Source organism: Coregonus lavaretus (genome assembly GCF_964263955.1).
Source record: "Coregonus lavaretus genome assembly, chromosome: 26".
Taxonomy (NCBI): Eukaryota; Metazoa; Chordata; class Actinopteri; order Salmoniformes; family Salmonidae; genus Coregonus; species Coregonus lavaretus.
The window spans coordinates 25,739,670-25,764,802 of NC_140013.1; the positions used below are offsets into that span (position 1 = coordinate 25,739,670).

Below are 25,133 nucleotides of genomic sequence, written 5' to 3' on the forward strand. Positions count from 1 at the left end.
ATAAACTCAGACATGGAAACAATAAATGATTTAGGCATTTTATATATTCTGTCTAAATGTACTGTCTAAATGTACAGAATAAAAATTACATTAAGTTAGCTGAGTGTAATGTTAAGTTACAAATGATATCACTTTCCTTTTTGTTCCGTTTTGGTTCAAGTTAGTTCATCCAGATCATTCAAAATACATGTACATACATACCGTCCAAAAAATATTTCCAGGATGTGCAAACCATCAATAACACATTGATCCGACTTCATATTGCTATTTCCAACAAATCCAAGAAACACAAATGACAGATGGTCTATTTCTGATCAACAGGACAAAACGCAAGAAAATGTAACCCTGAAAACATCCTTAGCATCATATCAGCATACAGAAAGAGTCCATCCATACAGTGAAAAATTAGGTACAAATCAAGTCTAGTGATTAAGAACTGTGTTCAATGGAAGTAGGACCCTCCACCTTGCATAAGGCATTGCAGCTGGTATAGCTGCCAGCAAAACAGTTGACATCCAGCTTCTGCTTAACTGCTCATCATATTATAACATTATCAATCATCACACACACTAAACACAGATGAGGGGAAACTACAAAACCTTAGGAGAGACAAACAAAAGTATACATCCGTAAGCACACACAGAATAGTGCCAGTTCAGCCTCTTAAGAATGGAAGAGGGCGAGGTTGGTTTGTGAGACAGAGCCGAGGGACTCTCAGCAGTCAGTTGGTGAATCTCTTATCACTTGGTTTTCTCCTCAGTGTACCTCTGCTGCCGACTCTGTTGTCGTCGCTTGACGTAGCTCTGAGCCATAGAGTTGATGATGGAGAAGATAAAGTAACAGACCATGACCAGAACCACCTTCTCAAAGCCCCACGACAGCCAGTTCTCAGTCTGCACAGAGAGACATGCATACAGAGGAATATTACTTGACTAACACAAATGCATTACAATTTGTATTATCTTGGCAATCAAAATCACATGCTTTGTCTCGACTTAGGAAGGATGGATGATGGTAGTAGTGCTCTTACCGCCGGGGTGCCTTCTCCGGTGTGGTGGTGGAGTTTACTCCTCTGGGCCTCTAGGTACTCACTGAAGGGCTTCTGTATGGAGGGACCTACCCTCGGCAGAGACCTGACACAGCGGCAGGGCAAGGACATCCACAGGCAGGGGAGAGGTGAGGAGGGGAAAAGACGGAGACAACATTATATCCCAGAGTACTTACCATACCAGTAGTATCCCTTCACATGGTAAAAGAATGAGGCTCTGTAGAGGGAACCCTTAGTCCCATAGGACCAGGGTTTAAAGAGAGCAGTCCATTGCTCATGATGTCGAGAGTTCCATTTTCTATGTGTTTCTAGTTAGGCATCAAGTCAGGCCTCTAGCTGGGAGAGCACACAGCAGAGTGAAGTGAGGCAGTTCTCATCTCTCTTATTTATCCCTGAGGTTCCTATAAGAAACCAGTCTGAGCCCAATAACCAGGAAGTGACTCGATATGCTGTCATCACAGCCTTATGGGTGGAAACAGATCAAACTAGGCGTGTTCATCAATATGACTGTCCATATATGGGAGGGAGAGCAAAGGATTAGATCACTGTGTGGGCCACAGTTAGTTCATCGGGGTCTTTAGATTATAGTTACAGAGAATGCAGACAATTTGATTGGAAGAGAACCCTCAGACACCATGAGGTACTATAACTTGATGTACCTGAATAACTCCACAATCATTTGTAGTTGACAGTACTATACCAAAATAATTGGTATAGTTTAATCAATGTATCACAACCATCATTAAATAGAATATACAAACATTTCTTAGACATAGTTACAGAGTTTCTTTTAATTCAGGTGTTAATATAAAACTTCAACATCTAAAACTTGACTAAACAGATTCAAGACAATTTACTATCAGGGGGTAAAAAAGTGAATTGGGTAATTGTAATTGCTGATCTTAAAGGGATATGGCAAGCCCATTCCCAGGCTAACTTTGACTGACTCACTCAGCCACACACACTCAGCCCGATTCAGCATTCAAGCACCAGTGTAACACATCATAGCGAGTCAGACCAGTCAACCAATTGCAATGGTAGCAAGCAAGTGTTCTTTCTCATGCGACTCATTTTAACTGTGAATAAGATGGCACTATAAACTGATCATTAGTTGTGAGTACGATTTATATTTTATTTGTAGATTTAATTTTTTTTATGTGGTAAGAAATAGTCAAGGAAGAGCTGAAGATCTTAGCTAGTTATGTTGGATGTGTAATATGGAAGTGATGATTTATTTTTATTTTATACATCCTGCAGTTATTTTGTTTCCCTGCTGCTGTGGGGTAGATTCTGGTGAAGTCAAAGCTAAACTGCTGTGAGTCAGAACAGAACACATTCCATCTGATAGGACCCCACACGGCTGTCTGACCACCTATGTGGGGAATTGGTTTGCGTGTAAGGGAAATAACCTTAATGGACGAGGTAAACACACACATTGACTTTGATGTTAAGCCCCCCCAGGGCTTGATATTAACTTTATTTTACATGTCCAAAAGCTCAAGTCACTTGTCCAACAATAAACATTGTCTGTAAGAGCATTTTTACATCATTGTATGATGCAAGGAACCACTTTACAAAATAAAATGCATTACTATATTTTTCACCATAGAGAACCAGACAAATGTAGGCTACACTTTGCATATTCAAGCCTGTCTCAAAATACAACACTGCCCCTTTAAAGCTCTCCTGGAGGATGGTTGGCCACTCTTGGTAGCCTATAAAATACAGCAACATTACAATTACAACAAAATACTTGGTCTTTATAAAATAATTCCCTCCATGGCTCGAAATTAAGGGCATCCCGTTGACAAATACTGTATGTCTACGGTTCAAAACAGACTCTTGGACAGTTCTGGGAAGATGGATCCAAAATTCATACAACCACTGCACATAATAAAAAAACTAAACAAAAGCAATGATGCTGATGCAACAGATCAGACAGTTTAGCTTAAAATGTTGATACAGTAGTTTTATTTCTTAATATTATAAGCTCAACAATGCGCACATGGCTTTAGGCTATGTGCGAATGTTCCAAAATGCAATTAGCAGGAAAACACCGCTCACTACATGCGCAAGCGGTTTCATGTGACAGAAATGAACATCCGCTGCTGGACAATAAAATAATGTTGATTTGAAAACCAATAGAACATGAGAAAAATTCTGGTTTCAATAGCATAGGCTATTAGACTTAAGTGTTTATAAAATAATTCCCTCATCATTTCTATGGTCTTATTTTGGCTAGGCTAGGCTACTTTGAAACAAGTTTAAAACTATTAAGTTTATGGTTAAACATTTTCAAAATGCTGACTCGCTCCGCTCAGATTGAAAGGTGGGTGATGTGCGGTGCACAACAGGCACCGTCCTTCACTCTCTGCTCTTGTGACCATTTGATCTGAACGAACTGTGTCTTGAGTATGTTGACAGACTCAAGCCATTAGACGTTAATGTTAATTATCCTTCATTATATTTGTCAAACACCACTGCCGTTTAGCCTATATTTATGTAATTAAGTCTCATTAAAGTTTAGCTACATTTTCTTGTGCCTCCCTCATGTCAGCATCGGTTTGGACAATATGCATATCACCTACACTTTGACATGTAGGCTTTTATTTATGTACATAAAAATAGATTAGAATATTATTCCAATGTTGGCCTCTCTGATCCAATTCTGATCAGAGTAATTGTTTGATATTGTGATTTGTGTGTGATTTTTTTTACTTAACAAGAGGACAAGCATCCATGTTGAGCCCCTGCCTCCAGTAAAGCACAGAGGAAGAATGACTGGGCAAAGCACCTCTCTCTTCATCTATACGCATACATTAAACACAGACACATACTCACCCGATCAGAGACACCATCTGTTCCACTATGTGCTTGCTGAACGTTATGATAACAAACAGTTTCTGTGGGAAGACAAATTAATGAACTGGGTGATTAGTGATCAGTCTCGGACAGAGACACAGACAGTGAGAACCTGAGTCGCCATCTGCACCGGGGTGGGGGACATATCCTATGTCTGCTTTGAACACAGTGACACATGCCATCCCAGCCAACTCTAGACAGTAAAAGACCCTTGAGGTCTGCGGGAGAGGCACAAAGCCTCCCCCGGACCCTGGTCCTCCTCAACCCTGGAGGGCTTTGTCAGAACTGGTGAGATCACTGGCTGGTACCACGGAGATGAATTGGTCTGGTTAGACGGCTCAGCTCTCACCACCACGACTCACAGAGAGACACAGTCAGTCTCTCACCGTCTGGGAGTAGATTAGTCACTGTGGCAGACTCAACAATACAGCCGACAATTAAGAGTTTGATCTGATTTACAAAAAGCAATGGCTCTCATTAAAGTGCTCTCCATACTCCTTTCATCTGGAATGGTCTTCAACAGCAGCACTAGAAGTACTTCAAAACACAGAAACCATGGAATTACAGCCAACTGAACATATTCTGACATTAATGTCTGAATATGTCTAATTGGTTAGTACAACTAAAATATTTACTTGTATGTGCATCTTGACGATGGCTTTTCCAATAAGCGTCGCTCCAAAGAAGGTCCAAAATGGTACCAGGAAGTGGCCACATGTTATACCAGCCAGGTCAAACAGTGGATTAGGTATCTGAAAGACAGGTCGTAAGGTGAAAATATATCCTGTAATAGAGGAGTGCATTCGAATTCTACCTTCATTGCCATAACTTAATTGTAACAAACATCAACATACAATATTCAGCGATGCGCTTTAATAATAAAGACCTCAACTTTAAAACAGTATAAGATAACAGAGTGCATGTCAAGTCATCAAATGTAGTTTTGGACATACCGAGGCACAGGCTAGAATCCCAAAGAATCCCACTTTCTGCACCATGTTCTGAATGCCCAGTTTTGCTCTAGTGACAAAATCCTGGAAACATAAATAAACAGTTTATTATCCTATATTAATTTATGCTTAACACATTATCAAACAATTTCTTCAATAATATATCAATATCATGATATATAACCAAACTGAAAACAAAAGTCTAATGTAATTCTGAAAAGGGTGTTACTTGATAAAGAATTCATGTGGTATAACAAATGCTATCAGATGGGCTATTATATTTTCCTTTGATCTCTTTTAGCAGCTCTGGTAAAAATCCAAGCCAAGAGTTGTTGGCAAATAACTGTTGAACTCTTTTGATCTGATTGATATACACTACAGTGGGAGGGTGAAATATTGTGGTTTCATGGGGGGCAATTATGTTGACACAAAATAAAATGTATCATCTAATCAATGGTGTCTTTAGTGATAATGTGACACATACTACTTCAACCCTTTCCCTAAAACGATTCAGTTGTAAATGTCAGGTCAAAAGCATGACATGATACTGTATATCGAGACCTTGGGACTGACTATAAGGTTCTCTGACATTTGTCAAAAATGAGTTATTCACATAGAGTCGCTCTGTAGGAGGTCCTTCACATGTGACATATGTCAGATGTGAAAAAGTCAATTTACGATGAAAGAAATCTGAATGTTCTATCTGTGCAAACACCTTTGAACTTGGTGCTATAAGGTTATATCTGCAATCTAATCACACAATGCTGGGTTGTAAAAAAAAAAAACATTGTATGTAAGGTGATGTACTTTGAGTCATGAAAGAGGAAGACATCACAAAACAGTCTGGGACTTGAAAAATACTCATCATCACAAAACCATACATTTTGCAGATAGAACCTTTCAGTACCAAGTCCTTTGTTCATATCACAGGTTCTGGTCCTCTTTTGCAATTACTTTTTCAGAAAAATTGCCATCACTTAAGCTCTTTATGGTAAACATAAATACAGGTGCCTTAAGGCATGTTTAAGAACCATTGCTGTTTTAGTCTTGTTCTATATCAATAAGAAAACCTTAATGGAAGGAGTATTTCACAAAAATTACAAACATACCACATTTTATTGATAACTAGCAAGTAGTTTACGGACTTTGGGTGTCAGAGACCAGAAAAATATATCAGTTTACTCATCCGGAGCTAAGCTTTAGCAATGTTGCTAGTTCTGCATAGGATATAGTGTATTTGTCATTTTAGTGCACTACCGACCATGTAATGAACATTAATATATTTGATGATGTGATTAGAAAGAAGGAAGGGTATTCTTTTTATTTTATCATTAAATGTCTGTACTTATTGAAATAATTGTAACATTCTGTGCCAGATAGAACCTTATGGCTGAACCCATATTGACATTTCAGAACCTTAAGGTTCTATCTGCAATTTCTTTTTTACACAGATGTTGGATTGGATTTGGATACTCTGTAATTGAGGTACCTTTAAGGTGAGGACCTTAATGGGTTATGAAAGAAGAATTCACTATGCTTTGCGCAGATAGAACCTTATAGTCCCAAGGTCACAATATCTTAATAATAAATGAGTATGCAGCTGTACACACATTTACTGGTAGACATGATAAGATGACCTTTATTTCAGATTCCATGGCATGAGACTAGACTGGAGGAAAACCTGAGCTCTTTGCTTAGTTAGCAATCTGATCTAAGGGGTAGGCTGTTCACATTGCCTGTCCTTCAAATGAAAGGATCATGAAAAGAAAGGCCTCGGGGATGATTAAAGAAGAGCTTGTTTCACTGTGACTCACTCCACTAGCAACACTGTTACTGGAAATGGTGGGAGGGGCTTTCAGAAAAGTAATGTGATAACTGGAGGCCAATCACAGGCCAGATAGAGAAGTCAGTGATGGACAGTTAAGTAGAGTTCCATCCCAAAATAAAAGACTGAAGGAGAGTATATAAGACTCCAGAGATTTGGGTGGAATGGGGCACTCAAGAGGCAGGCTACTACACTCTGTGAGAGGGGAAGACAGAGTCCCCACTCACCTGAGCAGTCTCTGCCTGCTCCAGCATCTCCTCAAACTCCTCATAGTCTTCGTCATCTGGGTCTGCTCCAGATAGCCTGGCTGCTCGGGCCATGAAGTAGGGGGGCAACTCCCCAATGGCTGTGCCTGCACCCTGGAGAGAAAGTCACACACTGGGTTAGTTTAGCACTGGTTCATACTCTGGCTCATACCAGAGTCAGGCATAGCTCTATGGTCTCTCACTACTAGATGAGGTTACGTGAGGTCAACCGAAGACTACCAATGTTGAGCCATCAAGATTCCCCGATTGTTCTAAACCCAAAGAAGCAGTTTCCCCAGGCACAGATTAAGTCCTGGACAAAAAAACAAAAACGTTTTAATGGACATTCTTCATTGAGCATGCTTTTTTTTTGTCCAGGACTAGGCTTATTCTGTGTCTGGGAAACCGCCCCATAGAGTTCACTACAATGTTGAAGCTAGATTTTAGGTTAATGATACTTATTTTTGCCATTGAAGACAGATGTTTACTTACCCACATACAGGCCTCCAGGCGGACCTTTGACACGATGGACCAGAGTGAGATGCTGCCCTCCACTCCTCCTCCCTCTGGACAGATGATCTGGTCTGGGTAGGGGGGCTCGGGGAAGTCTGTAGAACCACACTCGTACGCAGCCAGGGTGACTGATGCTATGTGTGGACCCTGAGAGCCAGAGGATGGATGGGTATTCCTTAATTCAACTGAACATGTGCAGTTGACACACTAGAGCTGGGATGATAAACCGAAAATTACCGACACCGTCTTCTTCTTACCGAAGCATTTAGCTTACGTTGGTAATTTTCGTTGATTTTGCTATACAATGTTCCTGTAGATTGTTCTAAAACCATTATTTGGTCAACATTAATAGCCTATGCATTATGTTGGTTCCTGCTATGAAAGAATCTGCCTGTTCCTGTCGGCTGCTGACTCGGAGGAGGGAGAGATGCATTCTGAGAAGCACAAGCATATGACCATTGCGCAAAATGCTATTGCGGGACAAAGACAGTTTTCAAAGCAACTACTGTTGTTCTAGTTACAGAGAGGAGAGTCACAGCTTTCTGTGAGTATGTCAATGTGTTTCTCACCTCTTAATATTGAGTTCATGGCACCAACCGGTGTAGGCTGTAGTTAGTATGGTTCTGATGCGCCCGCAGAGCCAAGCCGAGCACGCCATTTGCCTACATCAAGTAGCCTAGGCCTAGCGCTGGAAAGTGTTTGTAGGACATTAGCCTACATTTACTGATAGCCATGTAGACTAATCGATTAATCTATCTAGCTACAATATCATGTTTAGAGTACGCAATCTAGCTAAGTGTTTTGAGTTCCCACTTCCTCAGCTGGTGAACAATAGGCTATAGCTTATAGGCCAATATACACAAAGATGTCAGCAAATTCTCTACTGAGCCAAAAATAAATCTGATAATTCCGGATCCTATTTTGACAGGTTGCACATCAAAATATCAATCATGCATTTGCTGGATATGTTAGATGAAATAGCTTTTTAAGATCATAGGCTACCACCTCAGGTGTCTTACTTGGCACTGGATTTGTTTTTGTCTAGAGCCGTGCCGCTAATGTAAACTAACTGTCCATAAAAAAAAAGTTTGTTGTATTTGTTGTTATCGAGCAAACAGCTCTAGCACCGCCCCAAAAAATTATGTATTGTAATTTATCGCCGATTTATCGTTATCTAAAAAAAATGGGTCAATTTATCACGATATGGATTTTTGTCCATATCGCCCAGCTTTAACACACACACACAGCTGAGTCAGCACAGCCCCCCGACAGCCTGGTATGCAGCTCCATTAATCAGAGCCCAGGCTTAGTCACCTGGCTTCATTACCACAGTGACAGGAGATAGACAGAAGACAATTAGTCAGTGCTGATCTCCATAGCTCTCCTAGAGAGAGAGAGCTGACATGCTGGGGAGTCTTTTCACAATACGGGTTCACAAGGTCTCAATCCCTGACTTTCCTTCCGTTACAAATCTATACTAGTTTCACCATGATGGTGACTCAATGATAACAAGACAACACCTTTTCATTATTTGGAAATAAATAATCCTCTAAACATAGCAAATGAAATGCACGGTGGCCATTGCCTTTAGCAAAATAAGACAAACAGCCCCTACATTTCCATCTGAATCCAGCATGACCAGACTCATGAATCATACAATTATTCTTGTAACCCCCAGCAAAATGGGAGCATGGTCTCTGCTCCTTACTATGGGGTATCTAATTCTTTAGGTCCGAGGTAAATCCATAGCAGCTCTTTAGAGGGCAGATGTTTCTGGCACCCTTCAACTAGGGACTTTCCAACATGTTGACCTCACCTCCGAGGATGGTAAAGTGTGCACATAGCCTAACTATTTTAAATCAGGGAGCACAACCTCACCATTATCCAGATAGTAGGAGGATATATTGTTTTTAAGTGGCGAGTCCAAAAAACAGTTAAGCAAGCACTCCATCATATCAGCACATATTTTCACAAGTGGCTGATATTTTAGTGATGCCTTGATTCAAATATAAAGCAAACATACTGGTAATATCCACATGAACATTTGTACAATACAAAATATGCCTACCGCTATACAAATCACGACACTGCATCTTTGAATGAATATAGAATAATTTAAGTGTTTGTAAGTTGCATTAGACAAAGTGGGCCTACCACCATACAAATCATAATACTGACACTGTCTTTATGAAATCATATAGAATAATGTTTGTAAGTTGCATTAGACAGCTACAGTTTCTCATTTTGGAGAAGATGACTGAAAGCTGATGGAAATTACCACCCTCACACTGAGTGGGGAGATGTGGGAAAGGGAATAAGGTCATACACACGTCTAGGGAAGATGACACGTCATGAGGTCAACACCACCAACACTACCAGAGGCTGTGGTTTACAGGCCTGTGTCTACTAGTGGGTTTGGGTAGTGTGTGTAGTGAGGAAAATAATGGGTAGTTAGGCATAGAATTGGAAAGGCTACAAAAGTAAATTGTATTTCCAAATCAGCTATTTCAAAAGTTTAGTAGAAACCTTGCAATTTCCCATTTGTAAATGTGGAGCTGTTGACTCAAGGGTATATACATCATAAGATCTGGTGAACAATGGCCACATCCCTGAAAAAAATGGGGACCTCGACAGAATCACTTCCTTGTGTTCGTCACAGTTGAATGTTTCATTTCACCACAGCCAAGATGGACGTCACAAACATACCACTCAGTGGAGGAAGGAGTGTGACTCAACCGCAGTCACACTTTGATCACTCATGAGGAACTAGGGCTGTGGCGGTCATGAAATTATCGGGCTGTAATTGTCATGCAAATAACTGCCGGTCTCACGGTAATTGACTGTTAATTACCATAAACCCGTTTAACATCTCTGGGCTTCTACGCATAGACAAGCCACTGATGCGGACCTTTGGAACATCTACATTTTAAAAAGTCTAATAAATTCATTTAATATAGCCTACACCATCACAATAAACTATTATGTATTTTAGGCAGGTCTAAAGAAACATTGACACGCAGCCCATTTCAGAAGAACAGAATAGCATATTCTGAGTCAGCCTTATGTTAGGCCCTGACCTGGCTATGCCATATGGTTGTGGGCCTAACTAGATCATTTAGCAGATAAGATTTGCTTATAGCTCCAGTGGCATGATTTTATAGTAAGAATAATACAATTGAACATAGCGGAATAAAATAAAAATGGTATTTTCCCCAAACGATTTCCGAGGGAGTGCGCACATGCTATGTTAAGTGGTTAACAAAGTGATAATTTGAAACAGGTCCTCCTATATGCTTAATTTAGAGTTATTTATGCAACTTTAGTTGTGATACAAACCTTAGGCTACATGTTTTCATTTCTAATACATTCTAATGCCCAGTTTACATCGTGGCACATTTTATTACGCTATCTTCACGGAGTCTTGCCCCGCTACTGAAGGGACAAGTATACTGTTTGTAACGCTAGATGGAGGAGAGCATGTTTATTTGGTCCACCCATCTATTACCGGGTTGGACACCCCTTTGCCTCCAAAACAGCTTGACCTCTTCGGGGGCATTCTACAAGGTGTCGGAAACGTTCTACAGGGATGTTGGTCCATGCTGACGCAATGGCATCATGCAGTTGCTGCATATTGGACAGCCGTACATTCATGCTGCGAACAGGCTGTTCCATCTCATCACAAAGATGCTCTATAGGGTTGACGTCTGGGGAGGCCACTGCAGAGCAGCTAGTTAACTAGCCAACTAAATGCTAGGCTAGGTTGAAGATACCAGTGTAGCTAGCGACCTCCACCTAATAATTACGTCATTACCATCACAAATGTAAACGGGAGGCAACTGTCATAATATAATTGGCTTAACAGCCAATGTGTATTATTCAAGTCATCGATGGACTCTAGCTGGACTGAAAGTTATAAAAATGTCAAAGTATGCTTCGTCCGTCTTGCAACGGAGCCTTCAACCGCAAGGGGACATTGCGATTCCACTCAGTTGTGAATGTCCCCATTGAAATGCATGACATCCGGCGTAACAGTGTACTTATGGGTAATGTGAACGAGGCTTAACGCTGCGACTAATGATTTGAAAAAAAGTTGCATGAAAGGCATGAACTCTGCTCTGTTTCTTGCGCAGGCTGCACACACTTCATCAGACTATTCTCAATTGAATCTGGCCTTTACATATAACCTACGAATTTGTACAGTGAGTGTATAAATATTAGGAACACCTTCCTAATAAAAATGTTAAATCCTTCTTTAACCTGTCTCCTTATTTCTTTATTTAAAATGGCCCACAAAAAAATTAAACGTAGCATGTACTCGAATAGCGAATGGTGGAAGCTCTTCCCTCAGTTCAGTTTTTAATATGCCAGGTAGGCTACACCAGTTGTAAAGCAGATTAATGTGATACCTTTTAAGAATTGAGCCATAAATATAGCAGTACAAGAAAGCTGGGATCCTCTTTTAAATAGTGGCCAGTCAAAACTCTGTTTTCACACACGATTGCGCAATGGCTGGGTTTATAAGAACACGTTTCACTAGACTCTGTAGGCTGTAGGCTCTCCAACCCTGTTCCAGGGGTCCTAGGCCTATAGGCTATGCTTAGAGTTATTTGGCCACTTTAGTTGTGATACCAACCTTATCAAAACATATAGGCCTATGGGCTAGGCTACATGATTCATGTGACTATGATTTGAAAAAGTCGCAAAAAAATGTCTTCCCTTAAACTACACATGCTGGGCATCATTCACAAGTAATAATAATAATAATAATAATAATAATAATAATAATAATAATCACCCATTAGACTATTCTCAATTTAATATTGTCTTTACATATACCAAATAATATATGTGTGAAATTAGTTTTGATTTAGAATAGGCCATTATCAAGCACCTGTAGGAACAGGGGCTGGGGGGAAAAAGACATCTACCATATGCACATGAATAGCGAATGGAGGACACTTTTCCCGCGGTTCATTTTCATGCCAGCCAGGTAGGTTACTCCGGTTGTAAAGTGAAGCAATGTTAATATTAACAAAGTTGAGAAATAAATATAAATTTAGTAGGCCTAGCCTATAGAAAGCCGATTGGATCCTCTTTAATAGAAGCCATCAAAACTATTTTCTCACGCAATTGCATAGCCTAGCCCAGTCCAGTCATACTCAAATGGCGGACTGCGGTCGACACAGCAAAGGGTCAATACGGACCAAACAGCAACAAACGATATCGAAGTCAGTAAATTAATTTCAGACAGCCTTCAAACATGATCGACCGGGCGCCGTTTCCCCAGCGCAGTGCAGCCTCTCTATGTCTATAGCAGTGAAGAAACACCAGCCTGGAGCCACGTCCTATCCAATCGCGTGCATTTATGTAAATCAGTCTCATGAAGAGAGCCGCGTCTCATCCAATCGCATAAATATATGCAAATATCTTTGACAGTGAAATACACTGTTGGGACTGGGAGCAAGCAGCAGGCAGACACATACGGAAATACGTCCATCGATAGACATTGTGAATGTGAGGATGGCTTGTTAAAATAAAAGTTGATAGCGAAAATCACATTTTCAAAGACTGGGTGGACAGACAAATACGCATTAATTCTCCCCGCAACAAGTTCAAAACCAATGTGCCTGATATGCTCAAGAGTCCATAGCGCTTGTGAAAAGTGCCAATATGACACAAAACACAGTCATTTCGAGCAAACTCATTCCCAAAACACAGGTGAGAACGAGAAAAATAAATAAGCTCAAAGCCCAATATTCGAGGTCCACCAAAGTTATTGTACATTCCCTGACAGCCCAAGAACGTGCAATGGAGTGCTCACTGAGAATTACTTGGGTTTTGGGAAAACGCAAAAAGCCATTTACTGACGCAGTGATGGTTAAAAAAAATGCATGAGTGAAGTTGCTGAGACCTTGCTTGATGGTAAACAAAAAGATGAGCTGAAGGAAAATATCAAACAGATCCAACTGTCAGATTCAACAGCAATGAGAAGAACTGAAATATTAGCTGAAGATTTAACTTCACAACTTGATGAGGCCATTCAGAATGCACCATGCATTTCATTAGCTGTGGATGAATCAACAGATAACACTGATAATGCACAGCTTCTGGTGTTTGTCAGATTTTATAACAAAACAAATTAGGAATTCTATGAGGAGCTGTTGGGCTTAACAAATCTAGACGCACACACACGGGGAGAGGATATCTATGAGGCCATCAAAGGGATGCTGACAAAAAGGGGGACAGATCTAAAGTCAGTGGTCTCCATCACCACAGATGGAGCTCCAGCCATGATAGGAAGAGGGAGGGGACTGGTTGCACGTTTGAAAGAGGACATACATTACATACATACATTTTAGTCATTTAGCAGACGCTCTTATCCAGAGCGACTTACAGTTAGTGAATACCTATTTTTTTATATATATACTGGCCCCCCACCCTGACCTGACATATCACTGCATCCTCCATCAATCTGTCCTGTGTGCCAGTCTGGGAAAATAGTATTCTGAGGTCATGACAATGATGATGAAACTGATAAATGTTTTGAGAGCAACATCATCCCTACAACACCCCCTGCTACGAGGCATTCTGACAAAGGCCAATGCCAGTTTTCATGACTTACTACTGCACAACAATGTCAGATGGCTCAGCAAAGGCAGCGTTTTGGAACGCTTTTGGGCCATTCAGGAGGTAATCAAAGCTTTCTTATGAGAGCAAAAGAGTGACAAGGCAACTCAGTTTTCTGAGTTTTTGAAAGATGAGAAGATGGAAACAGTTGCATTTTTGACACCCATTACATCACATCTTAATCAACTGAATGTTAAGCTGCAGGGACGGGACAACACAGTGTGTGATATGATAACAGCAGTTCAGGCTTTCCAGAACAAATTGGAGCCTTTCAAGAATGATCTCCAGGGAGAGCTTGTCCACCTCCCCAATCTTCTGGTGCAAACGCAGGGAGACAGATTTTCCCAACCATGTTGATTTCATCCAGAAGCTGATGGATAACTTCAAGGCTTGCTTTGATGACTTCACTGTTGGAAGAGAACTGCTGCTGCTCATCCAGAACCCCGTCTTGGCCACAAATGTGACAAAGTTGTCAGAAGAAGCAAAACAGATCTTCAGATGGGTAGATGTTGCATCACTGACAATGGAGTTGATTGAACTGCAAGAAAATGGGGCTTTGAAGGAGCACACTGGTGTTTGTGACCCTGTCCCTTTCTGGGGAAAGATGGTGCCTGCAGCTGATGTCCCTGTTCTCAAGAGACTGGCACTAGACATCCTGACCATGTTTGGCTCCACATACAGCTGTGAAACCAATACCACACCAGGCTCACCAATGAACACCTGCACCAGTGTCTCAGAGTTGCTCTCAAACCATGTGACAAAGTTCAAAGAATTGGCAGGAGAGTGTAATTTTTCTCATTAATGCAGGGCAAGGCCCAGACTGACTTATACATTAATATTGCATGGCCCACAGTGACGTTCTGTGCATTCAGATTATTTTTGTTAAACTCTCCTTTGTTCTCCAGAAAACATGCACTTTATTGATTTTTTTTAAATTCAAGGGCCATGTACAATGGTTCACAGTGCACAGACAATTATGCAACCACTTTTGTTCTTCAGCAATGTTTATGCAATGTTGCACATGTTAATTACATAAGTTGTAATTAATTCAAATTCCTAGTCTCATTTAATGTATTTAATGTTTCCTAAGTCGTAGACGACTATGTTTGTTACTACGCTGTACCACAGCGCCGATAAAGGACATTATCCATCCGGAACTTTGCCACCTAGGAAATTTGTGTCGCTGGATCTTCTCAAATAGTAGTTGAGTACCCCTGGCCTAGCCTATAGAAATGTTGCGCAACATGGGCTTATAAGAACACATTTCATTCTATGCATCAACCAGCTATGAGGAGCTGGCGCTCTCTGCGCAACAGGTGATCCTATTCTGCTCAAACTGAATGTCAGGGCTCTCATGAAGTGTTTGATTTGATTTTCGATTGTATTTACATTGATGTCAGAGTGATTAGAGGGACAGAACGCCGAATACCAGGTGATTAGCGACTGGCCGTTAGCAAGTTTGGTAGGCTACTAATGACCATCAGCGGCATTAGAGCGCAGTTTTGGAGAAGCCTAGTTACCGTGACTCAACAGTCACATGGAATTTGACTGCGGTCATGACTCGTGACTGCCGGTGTAGCGGTAATATGGTCACTGTGACAGCCCTAAATCCAGATAGATAACTTTTGATAAACTGGGCCCAGAGGTGAAAGGCAGATCTATTTAGACCAGATCTGAATACACAAAGAATGAGATAGGAAGTATGAGGCCACCCACTGGACAAACTGTGGATATGTATTTTACGTTTCTGGTAGTGGTCAGTCAAACATCACTCAGATGGAAATACCCTGTGCACAAAATGTGTCCCTCTTGCTCAAAGAGGACAAGGACAAGCCTGTCAACTAATTCACCGTAACTATATATATTTTTTTAATCTATCGTGCCAGTTATGGAACAACAAGCAGAGCTAATAGGCTCACAAAAATATCCAATGACACATACTGTACCAGCATTCTCAGAAAAGTAATTACTACAGATATACAGCAGGCTTTTCCACTGTCTGAGCGTGATAAGTTAGATTACGTTTTTGTTGGCACAGCTGACAGGCAAGGGAAGGGTGGTTCTCTTACTTACCAGGTATAGTAGGAAAGTATGTAGGCCAGTCCCAAGGCCTACTGAGGACAGGATGCCCAAACCTACCCAGTAGGCACACCACAAGAACCTCTTCTCCAGGTACTGCACATACTGCAGAGGAGAACAGAAGGGGCGAGAGAAGTAGAGAGCGCTTTAGGCTTTTGCATGGACATAGATAGCCATAACATACTTCACAAGACATTTATCCTTTGGAGAGAACATTGGAGACCTATGTTATGCCAAGGATAGTGGTGGAAAAAATAGTAAATGTAAAAATTGTACACCATAATATCAACATATGAGCTAAGATTTATCCAATGTATTGGCCTGAGCCTCAAGCAAAAAAAAGTTTATTGCTCAACATATTTCCTCCTCAGATGACCTTTCCTCTAGGAATGCAGTGTATCTGAATGAACAGTTACTTATCTTTAACCATTAAACATCTAAAATAAATCAATGACAGAGGAGGTGATAGGGGTTTCTGTTTCTCTCCTTCCTTACCTTCTGGTGTGCTCCCTCGGTGGAGTAGGCAAGGGAGAAGAGTGAACAAAATACCAGGAACAAGAACACTGTACCCCTTCTTCGCCATAACCTGTAGAGGGGAGAAGTGGAACAGTTTATTAGGTACAACTACCTAATGACTAGACTGGCAAACTGAAAAAAGCTTTAAACTGATCAGTTGCTTTCTAGTTTTACTGTCAAGTAGTGGTGGTTTACTTTAATGTCCACTCCTTTAGTGTGATGAAGGTTTCCAGGAGGAAGTAGTGTAGTGTGAGGATAGGCCTCCTCCACAGCACCAGAGCGAGACGCTCCTCCCGATCTTTCTGCCTCCTCTCACTCACCACAGGGTCTGTAGATACAGGAGCACACTCGTGAGGTCAGATTAACCTATAAAGTGGGCTACTTTCAAAAAAGCTACTGCAATATCCCCTTATTTTGCGGGACATAGGCTATCGTGACTTTGACAAAATCATGTCACTGTCTAGGCCTAAGTAGGAACGTAAAGCTAGCAATTGGTGGTGTTCTCTAGTCTAGACCTTTGAATCAAGTAGAATCTTTTAGTAGTTTCTAAACTATGGAATAAAGAAGTATCCAACAGGTTGGGACCATTCTGGCAATACTGGAATGTTGCAAGAAGAACTGCCAATAGAATACTTTTTGCAGTTGCTGCATACCAATAGCGACACACACCATTATCCTTCCTTGGTAAAATTGTTTATCTATTATCCATAAACACAGCCTAATGCTGGTTCACTTGGATAAGTTTCAAAACCGACCTGCAAAATGTCCATTCTGTTTGTCTTTGGTTCCTCGTTGCTGTGGTTGTTCACAGCTTGCCCCATTCTTTGCCATCTCATTCACTGTTAAATCGACCAGACAACCTGAAGACAAGACCAGCAAACACGTTTTTTAGGGTTTGGGCCTCTGTCAACGGTAGGAAGCGCATTAGCTAGTTATTGCTTGTCACTGAATGACAGCTAGTGGCAACATCTCCCACACGCTAAAGTTAGCTAGCTAACCGGCATGCACACTAACAACCAGCTAATAACAAGTAAACCTTATTCATGACTCGAACTCCATTGGATTACATTGACCGGCTGTGTAAACCACCTTGGGTTTTCGAGAACTAGCTAGCAAGTAAAGTGTGTAATAACGCTCCATTAGCTAGCTGGCTGGAGTGAGTTTATAAAAACATATAGTTAGCTACAATTAAATGTGTCAATGTTTATGACTATGAATAACTGATTATAAACTACAGTAACCTATTGCATGCTGACGTCGCTAGTGAGCCAGGTAGCTCTGTCTAGCTAAGCTTAGTAGCTAGCTAGCGACACTGGGGAATATTATAGGCTACAACAACCATGGAAACATGTTAGGATCTAGTTACTTCAGTTGTTGTGTTGACTGTAATGTCACAACTCAGTTCACAGTCGAAAATTATACATATTCTAGCCAAAGATGAATTTGTTAGTCACACAAATGGAATTAAATGAGCTGTCATACCTCTGAGCGTCTCCTTCCTGGAGGAATCTTCTTCTTCTATGGTATATTGGCGTTCGCACAAGTTAATGTGCATCCCGCCACCTACTGTGCGGGGTAGAAACAGGATTCCCAAAAATGGAACAAAATATCCCACCAAAAAACTACAAAGCTACAAAAAAATTACAAAAAATAGACTAAACCAAATCAAACAACTTTTCTGAACCTGGTACCCCTTGCAAGTCTTCAGATGTAAAATCCTTGCAAGTCTTCAGATGTAAAATCCTTAAGTCCCAAAACCTTTTCTGCCACAGCCACAGTAATGTCCAGTTTCTTGGACTTCTTTGAGACTTGTGCCGTATAGTTTATACCTGTGGCAATGAACTCCACAAAATCTACCTTTTTACCACACAGGGTATCTTTTGACTGGCAGCAAACATTTACTACAGGCTGTGGTGCGTCCACTACCATATCTTCACTAGCATCACATAGCAAACATAGCCTAATCCTTTACAATTCTAACACAGCAATGGTTTGGGGACAAAAGTTCTTACAGTGTATCTTACATAACCAACCTTCCCATTTGCTCTTTATCAAAAAACAACAGGACCGACAGACTTTCTTCTTTTTCTCTATTCACCCAGCGGGTCAGACGCCAGGCACCAGCCACACCAGTATTTTCTTCAAGTATTCAATCTGAACATCCGTCGTCACCCCTGAGATGACTCCTTTGACGGGTGCTCTTCTCCGAAGTTCAAAACACAAAACGTATGTTGTTCGTATTCTTTTGAGGCTCACTGCAATCTTCCTCTGTTCTTCAAAAAAACAATTCATCAAAATAAGACCACTCCTGGTCAGTCTGACAGACTCCACTTTTCCCAGCGCATACTTCACAATTTTCGACACCTCAAATGGGTTTCCCACATATGCATCCTTACTCAACAAATGGCTCCCGAGTGGCGCAGCGGTCTAAGGCACTGCATCGCAGTGCTAGAGGCGTCACTTCAGACAAGGGTTTGATCCCGGGCTGTGTCTCAGCCGGCCACAACCGGGAGACCCATGAGGCGGTGCACAATTGGCCCAGCGTCGTCCGGGTTAGGGGAGGGTTTGACCGGTGGGGGTGTCCTTGTCCCATCGCGCTCTAGCGACTCCTTGTGGCGGGCCGGGCGCATGCACGCTGACTTCGGTCGCCAGTTGTACGGTGTTTCCTCTGGGATAAGCGAGCAGTGTGGCTTGGCAGGGTCGTGTTTTGGAGGACGCACGGCTCTCGACCTTCGCCTCTCCCAAGTCCGTACGGGAGTTGCAGCGATGGGACAAGACTGTAACTACCAATTGGATATCACAAAAAAGGGGTACAATGTTTTATTTTTAAACGCATCCCAACAAGAAGTGATTCATTATCATTCATACACGTATCCCAGTGGCGATTTTAGCATCTAAATCTTGGTGGGGCACTTTATGCATGCCAGCAAAGCCACTACACAACACAACACTAAACAATACATTAATTGCACTATAACAGTGACAAACGGTGCCCACAAACTGTTAGGGCCTACATAAAGTCCCAACAGCAGTCCCAACACCTTACCACTGCTACACCTGGCTATCAGCGGAGCCTTGTCTGGCAGCGAAACAGTTCACTCAGCCTCATTTACTGCCTTTAAAAAAAACATAGCTGATATGGCTGACTTACTTAAACAAATGTGGTTTCTACTGACAATTGAGATGTACAAATTATGGCATAAAGGAACGACGAGCAGATAAGAGGCAATCCGTAATATCGATTAAGACATTCATGAGCAAGCTAGGATGGACGTAGTCAATATAACTATTTGTTCAAAACTTTTGAAATGTACAGCGACAGAATTCAGAACATGGGCCGTTCTTACAGTATTCTCCCTGTACAACAAGTCAGAACCATAGGATAAATAAAGGGGGCATATAAGCAGACAATGAAAGCTCTTACAATATTTGATGATGACATTTCTCTACAACAGGCTATAGGCTAAATGTGTACCACCAAGTCAGAACAGTAGGCTACTGTCGTAGTAAATATATAATGTTATAGCTTGGTCTGACTAAAATCTTGTGCATGACCCATTTTGTGTTGGGCGTTTGTTTTCAATCAATGCTGTTCCTATCCAATAACAATGGACAAAAGGGTCCTATCTTGTCAGCCTTGTCAGCAGGTGGCCAAGGACAACACCCACGCCATAGGTCTCTCAGTTCTTCCAACTCACGAGTTCTTGCTCTGAGGACACACACACACACACACACACACACACACACATCATCACTGATAACACACACACACACACACACACACACACACATACACACACACACACACACACACACACACATCATCACTGTTAAACACACACACACACACACACACACAAAAATCCCCTCTCTTTAGGCTGAACATTTGAAGACAGAGAACCCGACTCAGAGCCAATGCAACAGTGACACTAGCCTGGAGGGGCCCTCGCCCAACTCATCAGGACCAATCAGAAGATCAGAACTACTAGATTCAACCTACATAATTTATTGTATAAAATGTCTGCACACAATGTTTTCGGGGCTCTCTTCAGATAGCTCCCTAAGAGTTTGACGAACGAGTCCGTGCACGCGATTCCAGATATCTTTACCTCTGAATAAACTGCCTTTTATTATACCATATCCACCCTGTCCAAAGTCTCTACTTGGTCTCAGTTCTCCAGTAAACTTGTGATTATCAACAAAATTGGTAGCAGAGGATGGTTTTCTAACTCTGAATTCGGTCCATAAAAGTTGATAGAGAAAAGAGACAAGTAAGAGACGGATCAGAAAGGACGGGTGACCTGTTCGCAGGAGCAGCCGGGAATCCAGCTCGCCTCAGGAAACTGATCTAGACGGCCGTCAATACAAAGGTAAGCAGAACCTGTTAAAACAAAATCTGCATATTGTATTATAGGATAAACCAAAATTAAGATCAGTAGTACTGAGCGTGAGTATGGATTACTGTTAAATTTATAACATATCTATTATGACTCAAAAGGCACATATGTAAAGATATCTGAAATCTTAGGCTTTTTACTGTTGAAATGTGACTCTCTAGAGAGGAGTCTAGTTACAGTGGTTCACAAGAGAAGGACCCTTTTATTTTTACTGTTGAATTGTGACTCTCTAGGTGAGGAGTCTAGTTACAGAGGTTGTGGTTCACAAGAGAAGGACCCTTTTATTTTTACTGTTGAATTGTGACTCTCTAGGTGAGGAGTCTAGTTACAGAGGTTGTGGTTCACAAGAGAAGGACCCCTTTTATTTTTACTGTTGATATCTGAAATCTTAGGTTTTTACTGTTGAAATGTGACTCTAAGAGAAGAAGTCTAGTTACAGTGGTTCACAAGAGAAGGACCGACTTTTATTTTCTGTTGAATTGTGGCTCTCTAGTGAGGAGCCTATTACAGAGGTTTTGGTTCACAAGAGATGGACCCTTTTATTTGATCCACAAGAGAAGGATCTGGTGGCTTGATAAAAAGATTCAGATAGTCGGGTTGAGTTAATTCCGTGAGAATCCAAGTCCAGAAAAGGTTCTCCCGACTAGACACCAGTTGAATGGTTTAAACGATTGGGAGTCTTGGTTGAGGAGAATCAATAAAATAAAATAAAAATACAAGTTCAGATAGTCGGGCAATGGTTGACGTGGCACTCAACTAGATGTACTGTGAAGAATTCAAACTGAATTCATGTGTTGATGCTGGTATGTAATGCAAAATGTAAATGTTGAAATGTTAACCTGAATGTTGTGTAAGATTGGCCGTTTCATGAGACTAACTAGTTGATAACTTTTAAGAGGACCACCGAGTCTTATTTGGCCTGTTCTGCAGCCGCTGCGCTGAAAGTTGACTTGTACTTTTTCCCTCTTGTGGTGTTGGTATTTCCTTAAATTCCAAAATTAAATTGATAATTATTTTAGGAGCGCTCGAGTTTGTTAATATATTGTTCCAAAAGGGCGATTCTGATACCTTTTGGGAAAATATATAATAACTCGAATACCTGAAAAACAATAATAACTTTTGCAAAATAATTCCCAAAATTAAATTGATAATTATTTTAGGAGCGCTCGGGTTTGTTAATATATTGTTCCAAAAGGGCGATTCTGATACCTTTTGGGAAAATATATAATAACTCGAATAACTGAAAAACAATAATACCTTTTGCAAAATAATTCCTAATAACCATACCCAAATTTAATGAATACTTAGAACAACGAATGACAGGGAGAGTAATGCCAGAGTCCACCAAGGGAGGGAGGTTATATGCCCGCCCTTGATGTAAAACAGATAGAAATGACTGATTATGTGAAGAAATTGACGGAATTTTCTGCAGCACTCTCTTCTCAGGTGCGGAAGGCCCAAGAGGGGGAGCTGTCAGGAAACACGCCACCACTGAAGGTAAAAGTGGGAGACTGGGTGAGGGTGAAAGTCCACAAAAGAAAGTGGCTGGAACCCAGGTGGACTGGACCGTACGAAGTGAAGGAGGTTACTTCACACTCAGTCCAGGTCAGAGGTAAATCAGGCGCACCCTGGCACCATCTAACACACTGCACTCCAGCCCCCACTCCTTCCAGACCATTGTCTGAAGTAAGAGCTGATTTGAGCAGCGAGAACCAATCCTGACAACACAATGAAGAAACCCTTATGGGAACAACAATCTCACTCAGGGAGAATGATAACTTTTTCCCCCTGGGAGAGATTGGGAGTGTCTTAATGTTTGTATGTATGTTTTCTGATAGGAATTGGACTCCTGCTGGGCACTCCTTATGAGGTGTTGTTGTGTGAAGCTATTTTGAATTACTTGTTAAATTGACTTGTAATAGAGAAGAGGTGGCTAAGGGATTTTTAACAGTACCAACCATGGGGGGGGGGCAAATCCTCACAAGAGGTCCCAGAATTTACTGGGGACGAGAAATGCTTGATGTAATTAAAATGGAATCCAGGGATAGCTTCAAATCTCCATTATATAACCAGGTGGAGGGAGAGGTATGGTTTTGAGGGACGTCTGGACGCAGATAAACTCGAATCCATGCTTAAAACAGATACATAAGGTGTGTAAAGGAGAAATAAGCAGTGAGAGAGAGAGAGAGAGTAGGAGGGGGCCAGTACCCACTGATAGCCTTACCTAATCTATGGGGGGGGGGGAATGAAAGGGGCCCCAGCAACCTTAGATGTATACAGTAATAATAATAATATGCCATTTAGCAGACAGGCCATGAACACAGAGGACGTGGCCAGAGCGGTAGAAGGAATGACCCACCCCAAGACAGGAATAGTAAGGTTTGGGCTGCCGTTAGAGGGCAGTGGGTTTCAGGGGATGCCCATAGGACACTTTTGCCATGGGCCGATTACGGAGAGTATGTTGGGAAAATAACTGAATTGTGTAATAGCCTCAGAGAGACATGCAATCCATCATGAGAGAAAGTCAGACAGGAGAGAGGAGAGAGAGAGAGAAGTCCATTCCCCAGCTTTGAGCGTGAGAAAGAGGAAGATAAGGCGTGACTAGTCCTTGAGGGAGAAATAGTAGACTCTAGTGGGGGGAAGACTAAGGAACCCTTTGATCCAAATTGTGAGGTGTTTGAATTGGCTACTATTGACTTAGCACTTCAACAGGAACAGAGAAACCTAATTTGGCATTGACAGTAATGGGTATGAAAATTAATTGGATGATGGGGTTTTGTGTTGAATTAGAGACAGTGAGACTATTAGTCAATACCTAGGAGAGAAGAGAGGTTACGGTAGCAAAGACAGACAAGAAGGAAATAGTAATAGTGGAGACAGGAGTGAGTGGAAGTGTTACAATTGTGACAAAACGGGACATTTTGCTAGAGAATGTGAGGAACCGTGTAGTTACTGCAAGGAAAGGGCACCAGTTAAGAAACTGTAGGCAGAAGGGGAAGAGAGAAATCAGGAGTCCTCATGACCTGGCTGTTTGGTTGTTGTTTTTTAATTGGGGTTTTCAAATAGAAAACAACACACCTAGTATGATGTTTATAAAGCCTTGTTGTTTCAATTTTGGAGGGTTTTCAGCAGGTCAAGGGTTATAGGTCTTAGAGGAGCACACAGTGAATTTTATGGAGTTTTTTAGGTTTTGGCTGAGTTTGGGGTATATATGATTTCTTATGAGAATGAATGTCATGAGGACTTAATGAACACTTGGGATAACTAACATTTATGAAATATTTAGAATAATGGTAATGTTTAGTATACTATGGGATTAAACAGTTCGTTAAATGATTTCAATGGCCTCTGAACTCTGTTTTAACATTCTGGTGTTATTTTAATCATCCACACTAGTACATTCTAAAGGCATGAGAGGAGGACTTTAAGATAGTTTATTTTACTAAGTTGAGGGTAATTTATAGTACTGTGAAAATTGTGAAGAAGATTATAATTTGGTAATAATATATTTGATTTGAACCATAAAATAACAGAAGAGAGAGTGGAGGAATGGCAATTGGATAATGAAATACCAATATTAACTAAAGTGATTGTTTAGGTAGGTGGTAATATTGACACATGGCCAAATCATGTGTCAAAAAGGGGGATGGTTGGATTAAATATTAAATATATACGAAGGAGAGGACAAAATACTTAAAAAAAACAAAAAAAAAACATGTATGATAGTTTATTAACCACACCTGTATGTCAGAGGTTTTGTGCCCCACAGGTGAACTAAAGGAGAAGGTGACCCACTCTATCTAACCAGGAGACTGAATCAGGCCTGGCGGGAAGGGCCCTACCAAGTACTGCCTTTGCCAGCAGAACAGCTGAGAGATCCATCTGGGTCCATGTCACACACTGTAAAAAGGCAAAACCAGCTACACCTGACGAACAAACACAGAGTTAGGAGAAAGATCCGATTACCACTAGGGCTCGGGGGTTGGCTCCTTAACGAAGATTCCCTTACCCTGTCTGATCATCCCTGTGTGAGTTCGATAGAAGGTAAAGCAATGGGTTGGCCTCTGGCAT

The 25,133-nt window shown here is 41.2% G+C and overlaps 1 protein-coding gene across 1 annotated transcript; it reads right to left on the reverse strand.

The window, feature by feature from the left end:
* Positions 1-24: 24 nt before the first annotated feature.
* On the reverse strand, positions 25-18,181 carry LOC311102212 (vacuole membrane protein 1-like). Its single transcript, XM_084143471.1, has 12 exons — positions 18,148-18,181; positions 17,421-17,525; positions 16,861-16,993; positions 16,645-16,735; positions 16,144-16,254; positions 7,423-7,590; positions 6,913-7,044; positions 4,864-4,944; positions 4,546-4,662; positions 3,890-3,951; positions 1,031-1,133; positions 25-893 (listed from the first exon to the last, which is right to left on the reverse strand). The coding sequence occupies exons 2-12, from the start codon at positions 17,494-17,496 to the stop codon at positions 741-743; spliced, it is 1,227 nt and encodes a 408-aa protein (XP_083999597.1). The 5' UTR covers positions 17,497-17,525; positions 18,148-18,181; the 3' UTR covers positions 25-740.
* Positions 18,182-25,133: the final 6,952 nt, after the last annotated feature.